The 15,599-nt window shown below is 47.0% G+C and overlaps 2 protein-coding genes across 2 annotated transcripts; one reads left to right on the top strand and one right to left on the bottom strand.

Moving 5' to 3' along the window:
- Nucleotides 1-2,907: 2,907 nt before the first annotated feature.
- LOC122756638 lies at nt 2,908-3,397 on the top strand. Its single transcript, XM_044006853.1, has 2 exons — nt 2,908-3,275; nt 3,361-3,397. Exons 1-2 carry the CDS (start codon nt 2,908-2,910, stop codon nt 3,395-3,397), a joined length of 405 nt encoding a protein of 134 aa, XP_043862788.1.
- A 9,598-nt stretch (nt 3,398-12,995) lies between these two features.
- On the bottom strand, nt 12,996-13,709 carry LOC122756637. The gene has a single exon (XM_044006852.1). The coding sequence runs from the start codon at nt 13,707-13,709 to the stop codon at nt 12,996-12,998; it is 714 nt and encodes a 237-aa protein (XP_043862787.1).
- Between the last annotated feature and the right edge of the window lie 1,890 nt (nt 13,710-15,599).

The raw sequence follows: 15,599 nt of genomic DNA, 5'->3' as shown, positions 1-15,599 counted from the left end.
ATCGAATCGTGAAAAAAAAGTGAAGCAGTTGACTTTGTTTTGAAAACTACGCGAGATTCTAAATTTGAAATGCTGTGGCAAAAAAATGTCCAAGCTAATCCATTTCCCACCCTCGCCGGTGACTATAGGCACCCGTCCCAGCCCCTTTCAATGCTTGGAGAAAATCCCGGCAAATTTGGGCCGCCGCACCCACAAATGTCTTTACATTGTCCGACTGAACTTGACGGGGGCATCCTCTTTGGGATACAAAACGGGCGAAAGCAGCAAAAAATTTCTCAGTCGTGAGGTCGTGTGGCCTTGGTGGAGAAGCACTCAAATACCAACACATACCCTTTTGTAATGAGGCAGGCTCGTCCGGTGTAGTTTTTGATGTCGAAGGGTCCGGCATAGTCCATACCGGTATGGGTGAAGGGACGCGAGGAGGACGCCCGTTCCTTGGGTAACCTTCCCATTAGTTGAGTTTGCATGAGTGTAGGCAGCCCCAGGTGTTTTTCTGTTGGGATTGCGGCAGACGTGGTCTCCGCGCCGTGGAATGCTGTTGGAGGTCGGTAAACGCGAGAGAAGACAGTAAATAAAATGTTGCATTTAGCACAAGGCCTAGTCCAGGCGCAGGTCCGCATCAAAGGCAGGCCATTTACGGACACCCTGGATACAGGGGCCACACGAAGTTTCATCAGTGAGCAGCGTGGAACGGAAATTGGGCGTGAAAGAGATTGGAGAGAAGTTCGCACAAGGTTCCGATTGGCCGATGCGTCCTATCTGGATCTTTCTCGAGGTCTAGTCTTAACCATCCAGCTGGGCCACCAGCAGGTAAAAATTTTCCTACTCGTGATGCCTACCATCCTAGACGACCTCCTGCTAGGAATGGATTTTCTTTGTGGCATTGAGGCCACCATCAGCTGCGGAGGAGAACTTTTACAACTGAACCCGAGGGCCGAATTAGCCCGGAACATGATAAGCAACAACAGGGACATGGATATCTCAGCAAGGTTCGACGCAACGAACGCGGAGTGCGTGGCTGCTCCTTCTAGAATCTTACACAGCGACGACGGGACCCCGGATATTTCAGCAAGGGACCACGCACCGAACGCGGAGTGCGTGGCTGCTCTTTCTAGAATCTTACACAGCGACGACGGGACCATGGATATCTCAGCAAGGGACGCCGTACCAAACGTGGAGCGCGCGGCTGACCCTCCCGAAATGCTACGAGGCAACAAGGACCTCCTGGGGGCGCCCACAGTTAACCCAAGGAAACAGCATAGCACTAGACAGACACGACACCCCAACGACGCCGCCACAAGAGAGTCCCAACAGAGCTGGGCTTCGGCCTTGCCCCCGAGAAACGAGGCGGCTCGGCAGCAGAACCCTTTTCGTCAACGCCCAGGATCAGCTCTATTTAACACGACCAGGACGGTCCGATTTCGCGATCCAGTTTTTGAAGGCGTGCATGAGCCTGGGTCAAAACGAGGAAAGCCTTGCCGTCATCGACACCACTCCGGACGTGGTAGTCGCGCCAGAAATGCTAGATCAGCGGGTGGGTGTCATAAGTATGACTCTAGACGAGCATATCGATAACCTTCGCGAAGTCTTTAGACAAGTTAGGCAAGCCAATCTTAAACTCAATCGAGACAAATGTAGTTTTTTCCAACGGAGCCTGAAATACTTAGGGCACGTGATCAGTGAATCCGGGACTCACACTGACCCAGATAAGATCGCCGCGATCCGTGAGTTGAAACCGCCAACAAATATTCGAGAGCTACGACGGTGCCTCGGAGTCGTGGTATCGACGGAGTGTCCCAAATTTTGCGGCCATCGTTGAACCCATCTCCACACTCCTACGCAAAGGCAAGAAATGGAGTTGGGACAAGGGAAGTTCTCTTTACAAACCGACGCTAGTGACCACGGGCTAGGAGCCGTCCTTCTACAGACGATCGACGAAGTGGAGCGAGTCATAGCTTACGCCAGTCGGCGCTTAACGCGGGCCGAAGAGAACTATTCAGTAACCGAACAAGAATGCCTAGCAATCGTGTGGGCCATTCGGAAGATGAGATGCTACCTTGAAGGGTATCGGTTCGAAGTCGTGACTGACCATCTAGAGCTAAAATTGTTAAATTCGATTGAAAGCCCGACCGGACGGATCGCAAGGTGGGCACTCGAACTTTAACAGTACCAGTTCGACATTCAATATCGACGCGGAAAATTCAACGTGGTCGCAGACGCCCTTTCAATCTAACCTTTGGATGTTGTGCAACAAGCCGAAGTGGAAACCTCCCAGTGCAAGTAAATCCGAAAGACGACCCTTTGAGCAACCCAAGAACACGAGAAATTTCCGGACTATCGAGTTGAATAAGGTAATCTGTACCGAAGGACGGGAAATACACCCCAGGAGGAGGATCAAATACCGTGGAAGCTGTGTGTTAGCCAGGAGTATCGCCAACGAGTCCTTCAAGAGTGCCACGATCAACCGACGGCCGAACATCTAGGGACGCGGAAAACCAGCAAACGAGACATGCTAAAGTATTACTGGCTCGGTCTCTTCCGAAAAGTTACCCGGTATGTACGACGTTGTCCCTCTTGCCAGAGCCGTTCAGTGTAGTCTGTGCGGATTTCATGGGAATTTCTCGCCACGGAAATACTATGTTTTTGGTTTTCTTAATTGCGTTCACTAAGTGGGTGGAGTTGGTCCCGCTTCGAAAGGCAACCACACCTCATCTCGAGCGATTATTTCGAGAGAGGATTTTAAGCCGCTTCGGTATTCCCCAGACCTTCGTATGTGACAACGGGACTCAGTTTACCAGTAGGTCTTTTAAAACGTTCTGTAAGAACCGCGGAATGGGACTCCAACACACAGCCCCCTACACACCACAATAAAACCCAACGAAGAGGGCAAACAGGACCATAAAGACGATGCTGGCCTTGTACTTGAATGGAGTAGAGCAAAACACTTGGGTTGAACTACTGCCCGAACTTTCACTAGCCATAAACACGAGCATTTCGGACACGACAGGATTCAGCCCAGCCTTCACAGTGCAAGGAAGAGAACCAAGATTACCTAATACGCTGTACAGTCAAGACACACCCGACCAGCCCTCGAACCAGCCACCTCCGGGAAAGAAGGCTGAACAGATGCGGGAGTTGTTCCAGATCGTCCGGGACAACAGCGAACGAGCATCGAACGAGCAAAAAAGACACTACAACCTCCGCCGACGGGAATGGCGACCTGCCGTGGAGTCCTTGGTACTCCTTCGCCGGCACGTCCTATCCAAGGCCTCAGAGTTATTACGGCCAAGCTTGCGGCTAAATACGACGGACCAAAACAAGGTCCACAAGTTCCTGTCTCCTAATCTCTTACAATTACAGGTACCCGGAAGTCGACGCCGACGCACGTCCGGCCTGAGCGACCTAAAATCATACCATCATGACGACACCGACAACGAAGAACTACAAGATGACAGCGAGAAAGCCGCGTGTTGAGTAATGTGGCCACTTGCTGGTAGTCGCGACTAGCCAACGTCCCGCCCTGAAAAGGGAACTCAGTGGCGAGACACAATTTTTTTTAATTTTAGAGAAAATTTATTGTTGTGTTAGGGCATACCAGTGAATTACCTAGGGATAAGATAGGTTTAGACTAGCAGATCGCACTCTTAGGGACCTTGATTAAATTAAGATAAACTAAGCACCCTTTGCCCACAGCACCATTAGTTCCAGAGACCTGAGGCGCCAAGCGGCAAGCCTAACCGACGACGAGGTCGACGAATTCACCCGCCAGATCGACGAGGTCCTGCAGCGTTCCATGGGGGCCTCCCGATTGACTCGTGGTGGCAACAAGAGGTGATCATACCGCAAGTCGAAACCATGGGAAACGTCCATCGAGGACGTACTGAGAGGCAGCAGACACCGTCCCTTGGTGTCGCCGCACGAGGAGTCTGAGGAGGCACCGGTCTGGACTCACTGCTTGATGGCCCTAGCACCTATAGATAAGCAGCCAGGACGCGTGCCGAACTCCAATCTTCCTGCCCAGAGCCCCGACGGCATCCCACCACCCGGCGAGACCAATCGCTCACGAAGTGCTACGGGACCCGCGACACCTGCCCATCCGGGACACCCACGCCTGGAAACCACTCACCAGGCTGCCAGGATGTATACAGCCACCCGCCGCAGACGCCTGCAAGACAGCCATAGCACCTCCAGCCAAGCAGCCAGGGCACAGGCACAGCGAAATACGCTGCGGAGCCGTGCGCGAGGACATACCCTCTGCCATCAACGCAAGGTCCAGTCGACGACGCCGAGTCAGGCCACCAACAAACAGCTCGTCAGCCGCCAGCTCCCCTCAACCAACTTCAAGGGCGAGAGTAGTGCCGGCAACAGTAGGTGTAACAGAACAGCCAGCAACCAGCATGGTAGTGGCTTCCGAAAACTGAAAAGTCACTACGCCGAGACGACAGATACCAACGAGTCTGCGGGATTGGGTCGTCCACCTCTACCCTAGCGCGAGACAAGGGCGTACGGAGCCTGAAAGAAGTCGATGGAAAGAGGTACCGAATCCACCTATCAAAAAGTGGACGCGCCGGCATTCAAATTTGCCCACGCCCGAAGTAAGGGCAGGGTATGAGGAATCGCAAGTTAGTATTATGTTATTATTTAAGTTTTTCCTGTTCACGAAGAGCATCGAATTGTTATTTGTAGGTATTAGATTTAAGTTCACGAAGAACATCAAATTGTTATTTTTAGATTTAAGTTCACGAAAAATATATGTATAATTTATACGAAAGTTATTATTTAAATTTAAACCTATCGAATAAGCTAGGAGAATAGCTAGATTCCCGCTGAAGCCAGAAGATACTGAAAAACCCAGAAAATACTAGACGGGGATTTTAAGCAGGAGAACGAACAGACACACTAGGGCGGGTGAATTGAGTTTTTTTTGGCGAGTACGCGGCGATCAGAGGTGAACACAGAAAAGGAAGACCTAAAAAAGGAGGAACCCAAACACAATGGCTAGGAACACGAGGCACCGATCCCGAACCTAATAGGAGGAAGAAGAACACTGGCGACGGCAAACAGGGTGAGCTTAATGAGTGCGACAGGGAAAAAACCGGGCTAGCTAGAGAAGACAAAATGTGAATAAACTAAAGGATTGAAAACCCGAACGTGAAATGCAAAAACCCCCGTTATTCCTCAACAGTAATTGTGATCGTGCCGCCTGCGAGTATTCCGGGCACTTTCGCAAGGTTTTCCTCTACAGTGGTAGGGCACTTTCGCAAAGTTTTCTTGACAGCGTTAGCTACGACGGCGCCGCCTGTGGGTAACCGGGCATTTTCCTAGGGGTTTTTTCTCAACAGTGCTAGGACGACGTATTATTTTGGCCACTAGTGTTAGCTGCGATCATGCCGCCAGTGCGTAACCGGGCATTTTCGAAGGGTTTTTCCCAACAGTGCTAGGACGACGGTGCCGCCACTTTCGCAAAATTTTCCTCGGCAGTGATAGTTACGACGGCGCCGCCTGTGTGTAACCGGGCCCGTGCGTATTATTTTGGCCACGATTGTTACCTGCGATCATGCCGCCAGTGCGTAACTGGTGATTTTCGTAGGGGTTTTTCCCAACAGTGCTAGGACGACGGTGCCGCCTGTGTGTAACTGGGCCCGTACGTATTTTGTAGGCCATCAGTGTTAGCTGAGATCGTGCTGCCTGCGAGCATTCAGGGCATTTTCGCAAGGTTTTCCTGAGCAAGATTTTCACATATAACCCCCCTCAACTGTCTCTAAGATAGGAAATTTATCTGAAGAGGATCCTGGGCGGACTGAGATACCGATCCCAGCAAGAAGCATCCTTACAACGGAATAAAAAACTTTCAAATTATAAGTTCCATTTATCTAGCCTTTGGTACTGAAGCTTGAAACGTTGGCCTACGATCTAACTCGATGTGAAATTGGTGACTGGTCTGGCTGTTAAAACACGGGGTGTCTTCATGCCTTAGAAAGCTATCCGTGGGTAGTTTAGGTGGTGCCATTCTTGGTTATTCCGTAAAGGTTTGTGCTTGTAACTCAGCCACTTTATTTTTCAGAGCGTTTATTTGAGCGCTAACTTCCAATTGTGTATCTCTACTTTGTCTCACTAAATTCATGAAGCATCCGACCGGTCATCCGAACTTGCCTGGTACCGCGAAAGCATGCTGAAGGGTTACTCTCATGGCTTGAATAGTTGTTTTTAGTTTTAACCAGAAGGTCACCACTTTTTAGTGCGAGGCAGAATATAACTTCGCCATCACAAGTATAGTCGATGATTTTTTTAATGGCAAATGGAGATAATATAAATTGTTTATCCGTATCATTATTTCTTGAAATGACAATGTATTGGAACTTATTGAATTCGTTGATTGTTTTTGGTTTAGGAAATTTGTCCACGTTTCCTCGACTATCTGATACCCGTTACTCAGCTAGTGGAAGTGCGAAGGAGTCTTCAAAACTGACAGTTTTTGGCGGTTTATGGGCGTTAGAGTGGGAGTGGCAAAAAGTTTTATTGCAAATCGATAGAAATGTACAAGACTAATAAAAAATGAAAAAATATCAAAACATTTTTCAAAAGTGTGGGCGTGGCAGTTTTGGGCGGTTTGTGGGCGTTAAAGTATCACTCCAAGCTTCGAGAAGTAAAGACGTGCGACTAATTAACAGCGGACCTATACGCCTTATCAGTTTAAAACCAACAACAACACTAACACTTTTTTGGACAAACAAACGACATAAAAAGAGAAACAAAAAGAGACAAAGCAAAAAGGGCTAGTGCCCAATAAACAACAACAACAATGCCTCCCGATATAAATAGATTATTTAAATCATCCGACACTGGACCTCATAATCATAAAAAGAACAGACAATGAAACATTTAAAAACGTAAGCCCATTCTTAAGGAAAAATGTTATTGACTACGCATGCAGTTGTGGGATGTCCAAATCTTAGGCAGTTTCGGCATCTGAGTGGAAGAGGAATATATGGGCGTACATTCACTCTCTCGTATCCAATCATCAGTGTCTCTGGAAGCGTTAGTGATGCAAAGGTGATAATGAACAGGCCAGTTCACATACATTCACACACATAGACCTTTCAATTGCATCACCCCCTATTAACCTGAACTCAAAGTGGTATACGGACAGCTCGCTTTCAGGCAGCGACCATTGCCCAATTCACATAGACCTATTCGAAGAACATAACATGAACAACCCAATCGAAAGACCAAGATTTAACCTTAAGAAAGCGAACTGGCCCCTATTCCAGGAAATTGCGGAAAATCCTGAAATATTCCAGGAAATCTACTGAAAAGCCCCCAAGCTCCAATGTTAATAAAGAACTGGCTATTATTACAAGAATAATAATTCAATCCGCCAATAAATCCATCCCCCAATCACACCAGTCTAGAGGACAGCGGAACGTTCCATGGTGGGACCAAACCCTCCGACAATTAAGAAATGAAAAGCAATAGCATGGAAAAATCTCAACAGAAACACTAATATGACAACCGTATTATCCTACAAAAAAGCGAACGCCAAACTCAAACGAGAAACAAGAACGCTATAGTCAAGTTCCCCGACTATCTGATACCCGTTACTCAGCTAGTGAATGTGCGAAGGAGAGTCTTCAACAGTGACAGTTTTTGGCGGTTTGTGGGCGTAAGAGTGGGCGTGGCAAAAAGTTTTTTGGCAAATTGATAGAAATTTACAAGACTAATACAAAAATGAAAAATCATCAAAACATTTTTCAAAAGTGTGGGCGTGGCAGCATTGGGCGGTTTGTGGGCGTTAGAGTGGGCGTGGCAAAAAGTTTTTTGACAAATCGATAGAAATTTACAAGACCAATACAAAAATGAAAAAATATTAAAACATTTTTATACCCGTTACTCGTAGAGTAAAGCTAGAAAGTTGAGATTAAGCATACAGACTCCAGAAATATAGACGCAGCGCAAGTTTGTCGATTCATGTTGCCACGCATGTGGCATGTAGCATGATTCTACAAACTTGCGCTGCGTCTATATTTCTGGAGTCTGTATGCTTAATCTCAACTTTCTAGCTTTTGTAGTTTCTGAGATCTCGACGTTCATACGGACGGACAGACGGACGGACAGACGGACATGGCCAAATCGACTTGGCTATTGATCCTGATCAAAAATATATATACTTTATATGGTCGGAAACGCTTCCTTCTGCCTGTTACATACTTTTCAACGAATCTAGTATACCCTTTTACTCTACGAGTAACGGGTATAATAAAAATAAGAAAAAAATCAGCAATGGAAAGCTTCACAACCGAAATTAGCCCAAGTTCACCCATCGGAAAAATATGGACTAAATATGGAATAAACCATTTCTGCGACCTGAAAACTAGGCACCACAACCACTGCCTTACCGATCCCAATGACACAACACAAAGCATTATGGACAAAAATGGAAAAGCCAACAACCTCTGCACCCACTGGTCTAAAGCATCGCTTGACAGCAACTTCCACACAACATTCATATAAAGGAAATCAAATCCTACCGACCCATTTCACTCAATTCAAGCATATCCAAAGTCCTTGATAAAATAATAGCAAAACGGCTATGGTGGCTAGCTTCAAATAGCAAGCTTCTAGATAACCGGCAAATGGGATTCAGATAGGGAAAATCGGGTTCTGATTCTCTAGTATGCTAGATTATCAGATAACTGAATCCCTCTCAAAGAAAAGCCATGCGTCGATCATCATAGAAAAATAACAGTCCTTTCCAACAAATACTATTCAAACCCCCAACCACTACACAATGGAATACCGCAAGCAACAAACGGTACTGCTGCACTACCAGCAAAAGAAAACGAAAACGTAAACAAAAAAGCTAAGTCAACCTGGCAGACTGGAATGGACCGCTACATTACATTAAAGCGAAAGCTCAGCCCGGATAATTCAGATTTGGAAAACAAGCCGATAAATACACGCGACAACTCTACCCTGATCAACAATGTAGCCCCCGCAAATACCAACAGATTTGCCTTGCTGGCAGATACCGCTGAGGACGTGCCGCTGGGATCCGCTGATATCGAACCGAAGAAAACAATGCCTCCGCCAATTTATATCCGCGAGAAGAGGACAAGCGGTTTGGCCTTATTGGAAAAGATAGCTTTCATATAATTCTCCTCGTAAAAGGTACTATAAATGAAATCAAACTTCAAACGAAAACGGAGGACAACTACAGAAAAGTCACAAACTACCTTACCGCACAAAAAATAGGCTTCTACACCTACCAGCTTAAAAGCAGCAAGGGCCTTGCAGTACCCTGCAAGGGTACTGAAGGGCATTGAGTCTGATGTTACGCCCGAAGAGATAAGTGAGGCGCTAAAGGAAACGGGATTTTTCGCCAAAAGCGTGTTCAATATCAAAAACAGAAACAAGCAGCCCCAACCACTCTTCAAGATAGAGCTTGAAGCAGAAAACAAGCCTCCTAAAAAAAATCATCCAATTTACAAACTCCAGCTCCTTCTGCACCGTAGGATCACAGTAGAAGAGCCGCATAAACGTAACGCTCCTGTACAATGTACAAACTGCCAAGAGTATGGCCACACGAGGTCGTATTGCACACTTCGCCCGGTGTGCGTAGCCTGTGGAGGTCTCCACGACTGCCAAACTAATAAAGAAAATGCAAACGAGAAAAAATGAAATAACTGTGGGGGTAATCACACAGCAAACTACAGAGGCTGTCCAATCTACAAAGAGCTGAAAAGCCGTCTTCACAAAAGAATGAACACGACGCGGGCACACCACGGAACAGCTACGCTGACACCATCAGAAACAAATCCCACATGAAGTGCATACAAAATTAGACACACAACAAAACCCAGCTACGCAACAAGAAACAAAAACTGAAGCTATGATGCAAGCCTTACAACAGAGCATGATGGAATTTATGACATTTATGAGGACCACCATACAAGACATGTTGCGTAGTCAAAACGTTTTAATACAGATGCTTCTAGCCCAAAAATCAAATAAGTAATGGCTACCCTACTCATAGCTACGTGGAACGCTAATGGCGTTTCACAGCGCAAACTTGAGCTAGCTCAATTCCTACATGAGAACCATATCGACGTAATGCTTCTTTCGGAAACTCATCTCACTAGCAAATACAATTTTCAAATAAAAGACTATCATTTCTATGGTACAAATCATCCCGACGGTAAAGCACACGGCGGCGCCGCCATACTCATAAGGAACCACTTTTACAAAGAATTTGCGGAAAAGCATCCTCAGGCCACGTCTATCAACATACAGCTGGAGGACAGCACTCACCTCACACTAGCGGACGTATACTGCCCCCCCGTTTCACAGTATTGGAAGCTCAATTCCTGGATTTCTTCCAAGCACTAGGGCCACACTTCATTGCAGCAGGCAACTACAACGCTAAACATACTTACTGGGGATCGCGACTTGTGAACCCAAAAGGAAAACAGCTTTATAAGCCTATAACAAAAGCCACTAATAAACTTGACCATGTTCCCCTGGGAGTCCTACATACTGGCCATCAGACCTCAATAAGCTGCCTGACCTGATCGACTTCGCAGTTACGAAAAATATTTCCCGCAGTTTGGTTAAAGCTGAATGTCTGCCGGATTTGGCATCTGATCACTCGCCTGTACTAATTCACCTCCGTCGTTACGCAGAAAACGTGAAACCACCATACAGATTGACTTCTCACAAAGCAAACTGGCTCAGGTATAAAAAATATATAAGTTCACACATTGAGCTAAGCCCAAAACCCAATACTGAATCTGATATAGAGAGCTGCACGTGTGCATTGCAATCCATTCTTACTGCAGCAGCTCTTACTGCAACACCCAAAATCACAAATACTACAATTAATTCAAAGAAGACCAACGTACAAATCGAGCAACTCGTCCACGTAAAACGACGCTTACGCAGAGAATGACAATCTTCTAAATCTCAATCTGCAAAACAAAAGCTAAAAGTAGCTGAAACAAGAAGAGGAAAACGATCAGCGCCGATACATAGAGCAACTCACACCAACAGGCACAAAACATAAGTCACTGTGGAGAGCCCACTCAACTCTTCGTCCACCGACTGAAACCGTTTTTCTGATAAGGAATTCTTCAGGCGGCTGGGCCCGTAGTGATGCAGACAGAGCCACCACATTTGCCGCTCACCTACAAAATGTGTTCACGCCAAACCAGGCTACTAGCACGTTCGCGCTACCGTCCTCACCCGTAAACTGCCACCAGCAACACACCCCAATTGTGTTTCGTCCTAAAGAAGTAATTAAAATAATCAAAGACAATCTCAGCGCGAAAAAATCCCCGGGCTGCGACCTTATAACACCGGGAATGATCATCCAGCTGCCTGCAGTTCGCTACATAACCCAGCTCTTTAATGCCATCACCAAACTTGGTTACTTTCCACAACGATGGAAGAAGTCGATTATCATAATGATTCCAAAGCCTGGTAAGGACCACACAGTCCCTTCATCTTACAGACCAATAAGTCTACTCTCATGTATTTCGAAACTATTCGAAAAAGTGCCTGCTGGTCCGACTTAATCTACATCTGAAAACCCACAACATTATCCCAGCACATCAATTTGGATTTCGCGAATGCCACGGAACCATTGAACAGGTGAATCGTATTACAACGGAAATAAGAACTGCATTTGAACATCGCGAATACTGTACAGCAGTATTTTTAGACGTATCCCAAGCATTCGACAGAGTCTGGCTCGACGGCTTAATGTTTAAAATTAAAACAGCCCTACCCGAAAGCACACACAAACTCCTAAAGTCTTACCTCTATGACAGAAAGTTTGCAGTGCGGTGCAACACTGCCACTTCCACTGAGCATGTAATTGAGGCTGGAGTCCCCCAAGGCAGCGTTCTTAGGCCAACCTTATACCTCATCTACACAGCCGACACCCCTACAAATAGTCGCTTAACGGTAGCCACATTTGCCGACGATACAGCTATCCTTAGCCATTCAAGGTCCCCTACCCAAGCCACAGCACAGCTGGCATTACACCTCACCGACATTGAGAAGTGGCTCTCTGACTGGCGAATAAAGGTAAACGAGTAAAAATGCAAGCACTTGGCGTTTACGCTAACAGACAAGACTGCCCTCCCTTCTTATTGAACAACATACCACTCCCGAAAGCAGATGAGGTAGCGTACCTAGGAGTACACCTTGATAGGAGACTCACATGGCGCAGGCACATTGAAGCCAAAAAAACTCATCTGAAACTAAAAGCCAACAACTTACACTGGCTCATCAACTCTGGTTCTCCGCTCAGCCTAGATCACAAAGTAGTACTCTACAATTCTGTATTGAAACCTATCTGGACCTATGGCTCACAGTTATGGGGCAATGCCAGCAACAGCAATGTTGACATCATACAGCGAGCACAATCAAAGATTCTGAGAACCATCACTGGGGTACCGTGGTACGTTCGGAATGAAAACATCCAAAGAGACTTAAATATCCCGTCAGTTATCAATGCAATTACGGAACTTAAGGAAAAATACCATAGCAAGCTTTACTCGCACCCCAACCACCTAGCGAGAGGTTTAACCCAGCTCAGCAGCCGTTCCCGTCTCCGGCAAAAAGACCTACCAACCCAGCTGAAGAATTTAATTAGTTTATTAAAAATATTTAACTTTGGTGGCAAGAATAATTAGTTTAAACTCGGAACTACGACAACGAAAAAATGCGTGTGCTCGTGTTGAATTAAATTTTCGACTTTATCTCTATTTAACATATGTGTTCTTAGGCCTAGCTTAACAGAGGTTGGCGAAGACGGGGCGAATTCGCAAAGAGCGAGAGAGAACTTTATTATGCTCCCGCCTTCGCCCTAAACTAACTTACACTAGATTTCAGATTTTTTCTACTTCACAATCCAACAATAAACAACAAACAATAAACAATAACCGACAATATGAGTTCCGCCAACACCGGCCCCGTTGAACGCCTCCACGGCTTCAACAAATCGGCAGCGGCGCCAGCTTGTGGATCGCCCTCCGGAAGATGGCTCCATCACTCCACCTAAGGTCGACGACCCTGACCTTGCCGTCCTCTCCTGCGTGCGTCGCGACGATCCTTCCCAGGAGCCACTGTTGAGGCAGCAGGTTGTCCTCTGCCACGACGACGAGTTGGCCCTCCTCGACGTTGGCCTTCTCCTCGTGCCACTTGCCCCGAACCTGAAGGCCCAGGACATATTCCCGGGACCATCGCCGCCAGAACGTTTGCCTGACTGACGAGACAAGCCGCCATCGCCGCAAGCAACTGAGACCCGCCTGGTCCGGGGTCCGGAGTGCTGCGATGAGCGGCCCGCCTGTCAGCAAGTGCCCGGGAGTTAGCGCCTCTCCGTCGCTTGGGTCCTGGCTGAGCGCTCCGAGGGGCCGCGAGTTCATCGTGGCCTCGATCCCGACGAGGACTGTTGCCAGCTCTTCGGCGTTGAGAAGTGCGCTGCCCACTGCTCGTAGGAGTAGGTGCTTTGCAGTTTTCACACCTGCCTCCCATAGTCCGCCCATGTGCGGAGCCCGAGGGGGTGTGAACGCAAATTCGCATCCGTTTTTTGATGCGAACTCGCGAATTGCGTCCGCCTGCTCCTCGATCCGATCGCGAAGAGCCAGGAAGTGGCGACTCGCTCCGACGAAGTTGTCGCGTTGTCGCAATGCACCGTCTGCGGACATCCTCGTCGACCAATGAATCTTTGAAAAGCCAATAGAAAAGAATCAGTACTTAGATCTGAGACATTCTCTAAGTGAACCGCCTTGGACGCAAAACAAACAAATAAGGCAACGTAGGACTTATACGGGGACCTTCCTCGAATTTTTAATGTCGTATAGACAGGGCCACAAAAATCAACGCCACAAATCGCAAATGGGCGGAGAGCACGTAGTCTATATGCGGGTAGATTTCCCATAATTTGTGTCATCAGTCGAGGCTTGCATTTGAAGCAGCGCACACATGATCGAACTGTCTGACTGCAGAGTTCCTGAGCGTTTACGGTCCAAATACGCTGTCGTAGGATGCTCAGAAGTGCTCGAGGGCCGACATGAAAATTGGAATGGTGCAAATGCCGGACGTAGCTCTGCACAAACTGCGAGCGTTTCGTCAACAGCAAGGGAAACTTGGCATCATATGATATAGGAGCGTTAGATAGTCGCCCACCAACTCGCAACAACGAAAAGTAGCACCAAGTGCCTGTATCCTCATGGATGAATGGGTTCAATCGCTGAAGACTTGGGCCGACCTTGGATCCTTTACGAACCTTTTAAATTTCTACTTGATACTCGTGCTTTTGTACTATTTCGATAATCTTATGAAACGCTTTATTATATTCAGTCGGTGACAGAGTTTCTTCGAAAACTATACTCTTGTCTTTGCATTTTCTTATAAAGCGGAACATATAAGCGAACACTCTAAGCAGTTTGAGGTGTGACGAAAACCCCTCGATGACATCCAGCAAATCGGAAGTTTGCACAGCAGCGGTCAGCCCGACCACAGTTTTCCTAGCTTCCTGACGCAAGACTTCCTCATCCGGCTCGAAATGCGCATTTTTGGGCCAGTTTTCTTCTTCGTCCTTCAGAAATGGTGGGCGAGTGAACCAGATCGACTGCCCTATCTCGTCGACGTCATAACCTCTCGAAACGATATCTGCTGGGTTCTACTTTGTGGGAACATGCCGCCATGTAGCTTCTCCCGACCATTCTTGAATCTCCGCTACCCTGTTCGAAACGAATGTCGACAACGAAGATGGATGAGATCGAATCCAGTGAAGAGTAACTTCATAGTCCGACCAGTATACAATTCGTTCGATAGGGACTTTTAATAAAGGTTTGATTCTATGGCAGAGATCTGCGAGAAGGTGAGCGGCACATAACTCAAGCCTTGGGAGCGTTTTGGTCTTAAGCGGCGCTACTTTTGACTTTGAAGTCAACAACGATAATTTAAAACCTTCGGCAGTTTTGCTACGAATATAGACGCAAGCTCCATAAGCTCTCATGGAGGCGTCGGCAAAGGCATGTAGCTGTACCGGTGACAATGGGTCGGTATGCACGAACCGAGGAATCAATATCTCATTCAGTTGAGACAGAGTGCTTTTTAGCATATCCCAAGCTGTTTCCAAATGCATCGGAATTGACTCATCCGAATCTAACTTATTAAGCCAGAGATCCTGCAATAGGATCTTTCCTTTAATCACAATGGGACTTAACAAGCCGAGGGGGTCAAACAGCTTCGATGTCACCGATAGTATGTTCCGTTTTGTCGCTCGGAGACCCATAACAGAAGTGTCAATTTTGAACTTGAAGGCATCTTCTCTAGGCAACCACGATATTCCTAACGCCTTAGTTGACTCTGAATCCGAGATAGGTACCGACTTAACTGTGCTCTCAGATGCAGTGACCTCAGGTGAGTTTGAAAACCACTTTGTCAATTCAAAACCTGCTGTTTGAAGAAGCTGAGACACTTCAGACTTAATTGTCTTTAGCTCCTCTACGCATGCAGCACTAGTTAACATGTCATGGACGTAAAAATCGGATCCAATCACATCGGCAGCTCTAGGGAATGAACATTTA

This window comes from Drosophila santomea, unplaced genomic scaffold (assembly GCF_016746245.2).
Source record: "Drosophila santomea strain STO CAGO 1482 unplaced genomic scaffold, Prin_Dsan_1.1 Segkk83_quiver_pilon_scaf, whole genome shotgun sequence".
In the NCBI taxonomy this organism is placed as follows: domain Eukaryota; kingdom Metazoa; phylum Arthropoda; class Insecta; order Diptera; family Drosophilidae; genus Drosophila; species Drosophila santomea.
Note: the sequence above shows the minus strand (reverse complement) of the source record. Positions and strands in the feature narration are given on the sequence as shown.

Coding starts and splice junctions, on each gene's coding strand:
- LOC122756637 (XM_044006852.1), bottom strand. CDS start 13,709: ATGTCCGCAGACGGTGCATTGCGACAACGCGACAACTTCGTCGGAGCG.
- LOC122756638 (XM_044006853.1), top strand. CDS start 2,908: ATGCTGGCCTTGTACTTGAATGGAGTAGAGCAAAACACTTGGGTTGAA. Junction 3,276..3,360: donor GTCCTATCCAAGGCCTCAGA/GTTATTACGGCC, acceptor TTACAATTACAG/GTACCCGGAAGTCGACGCCG.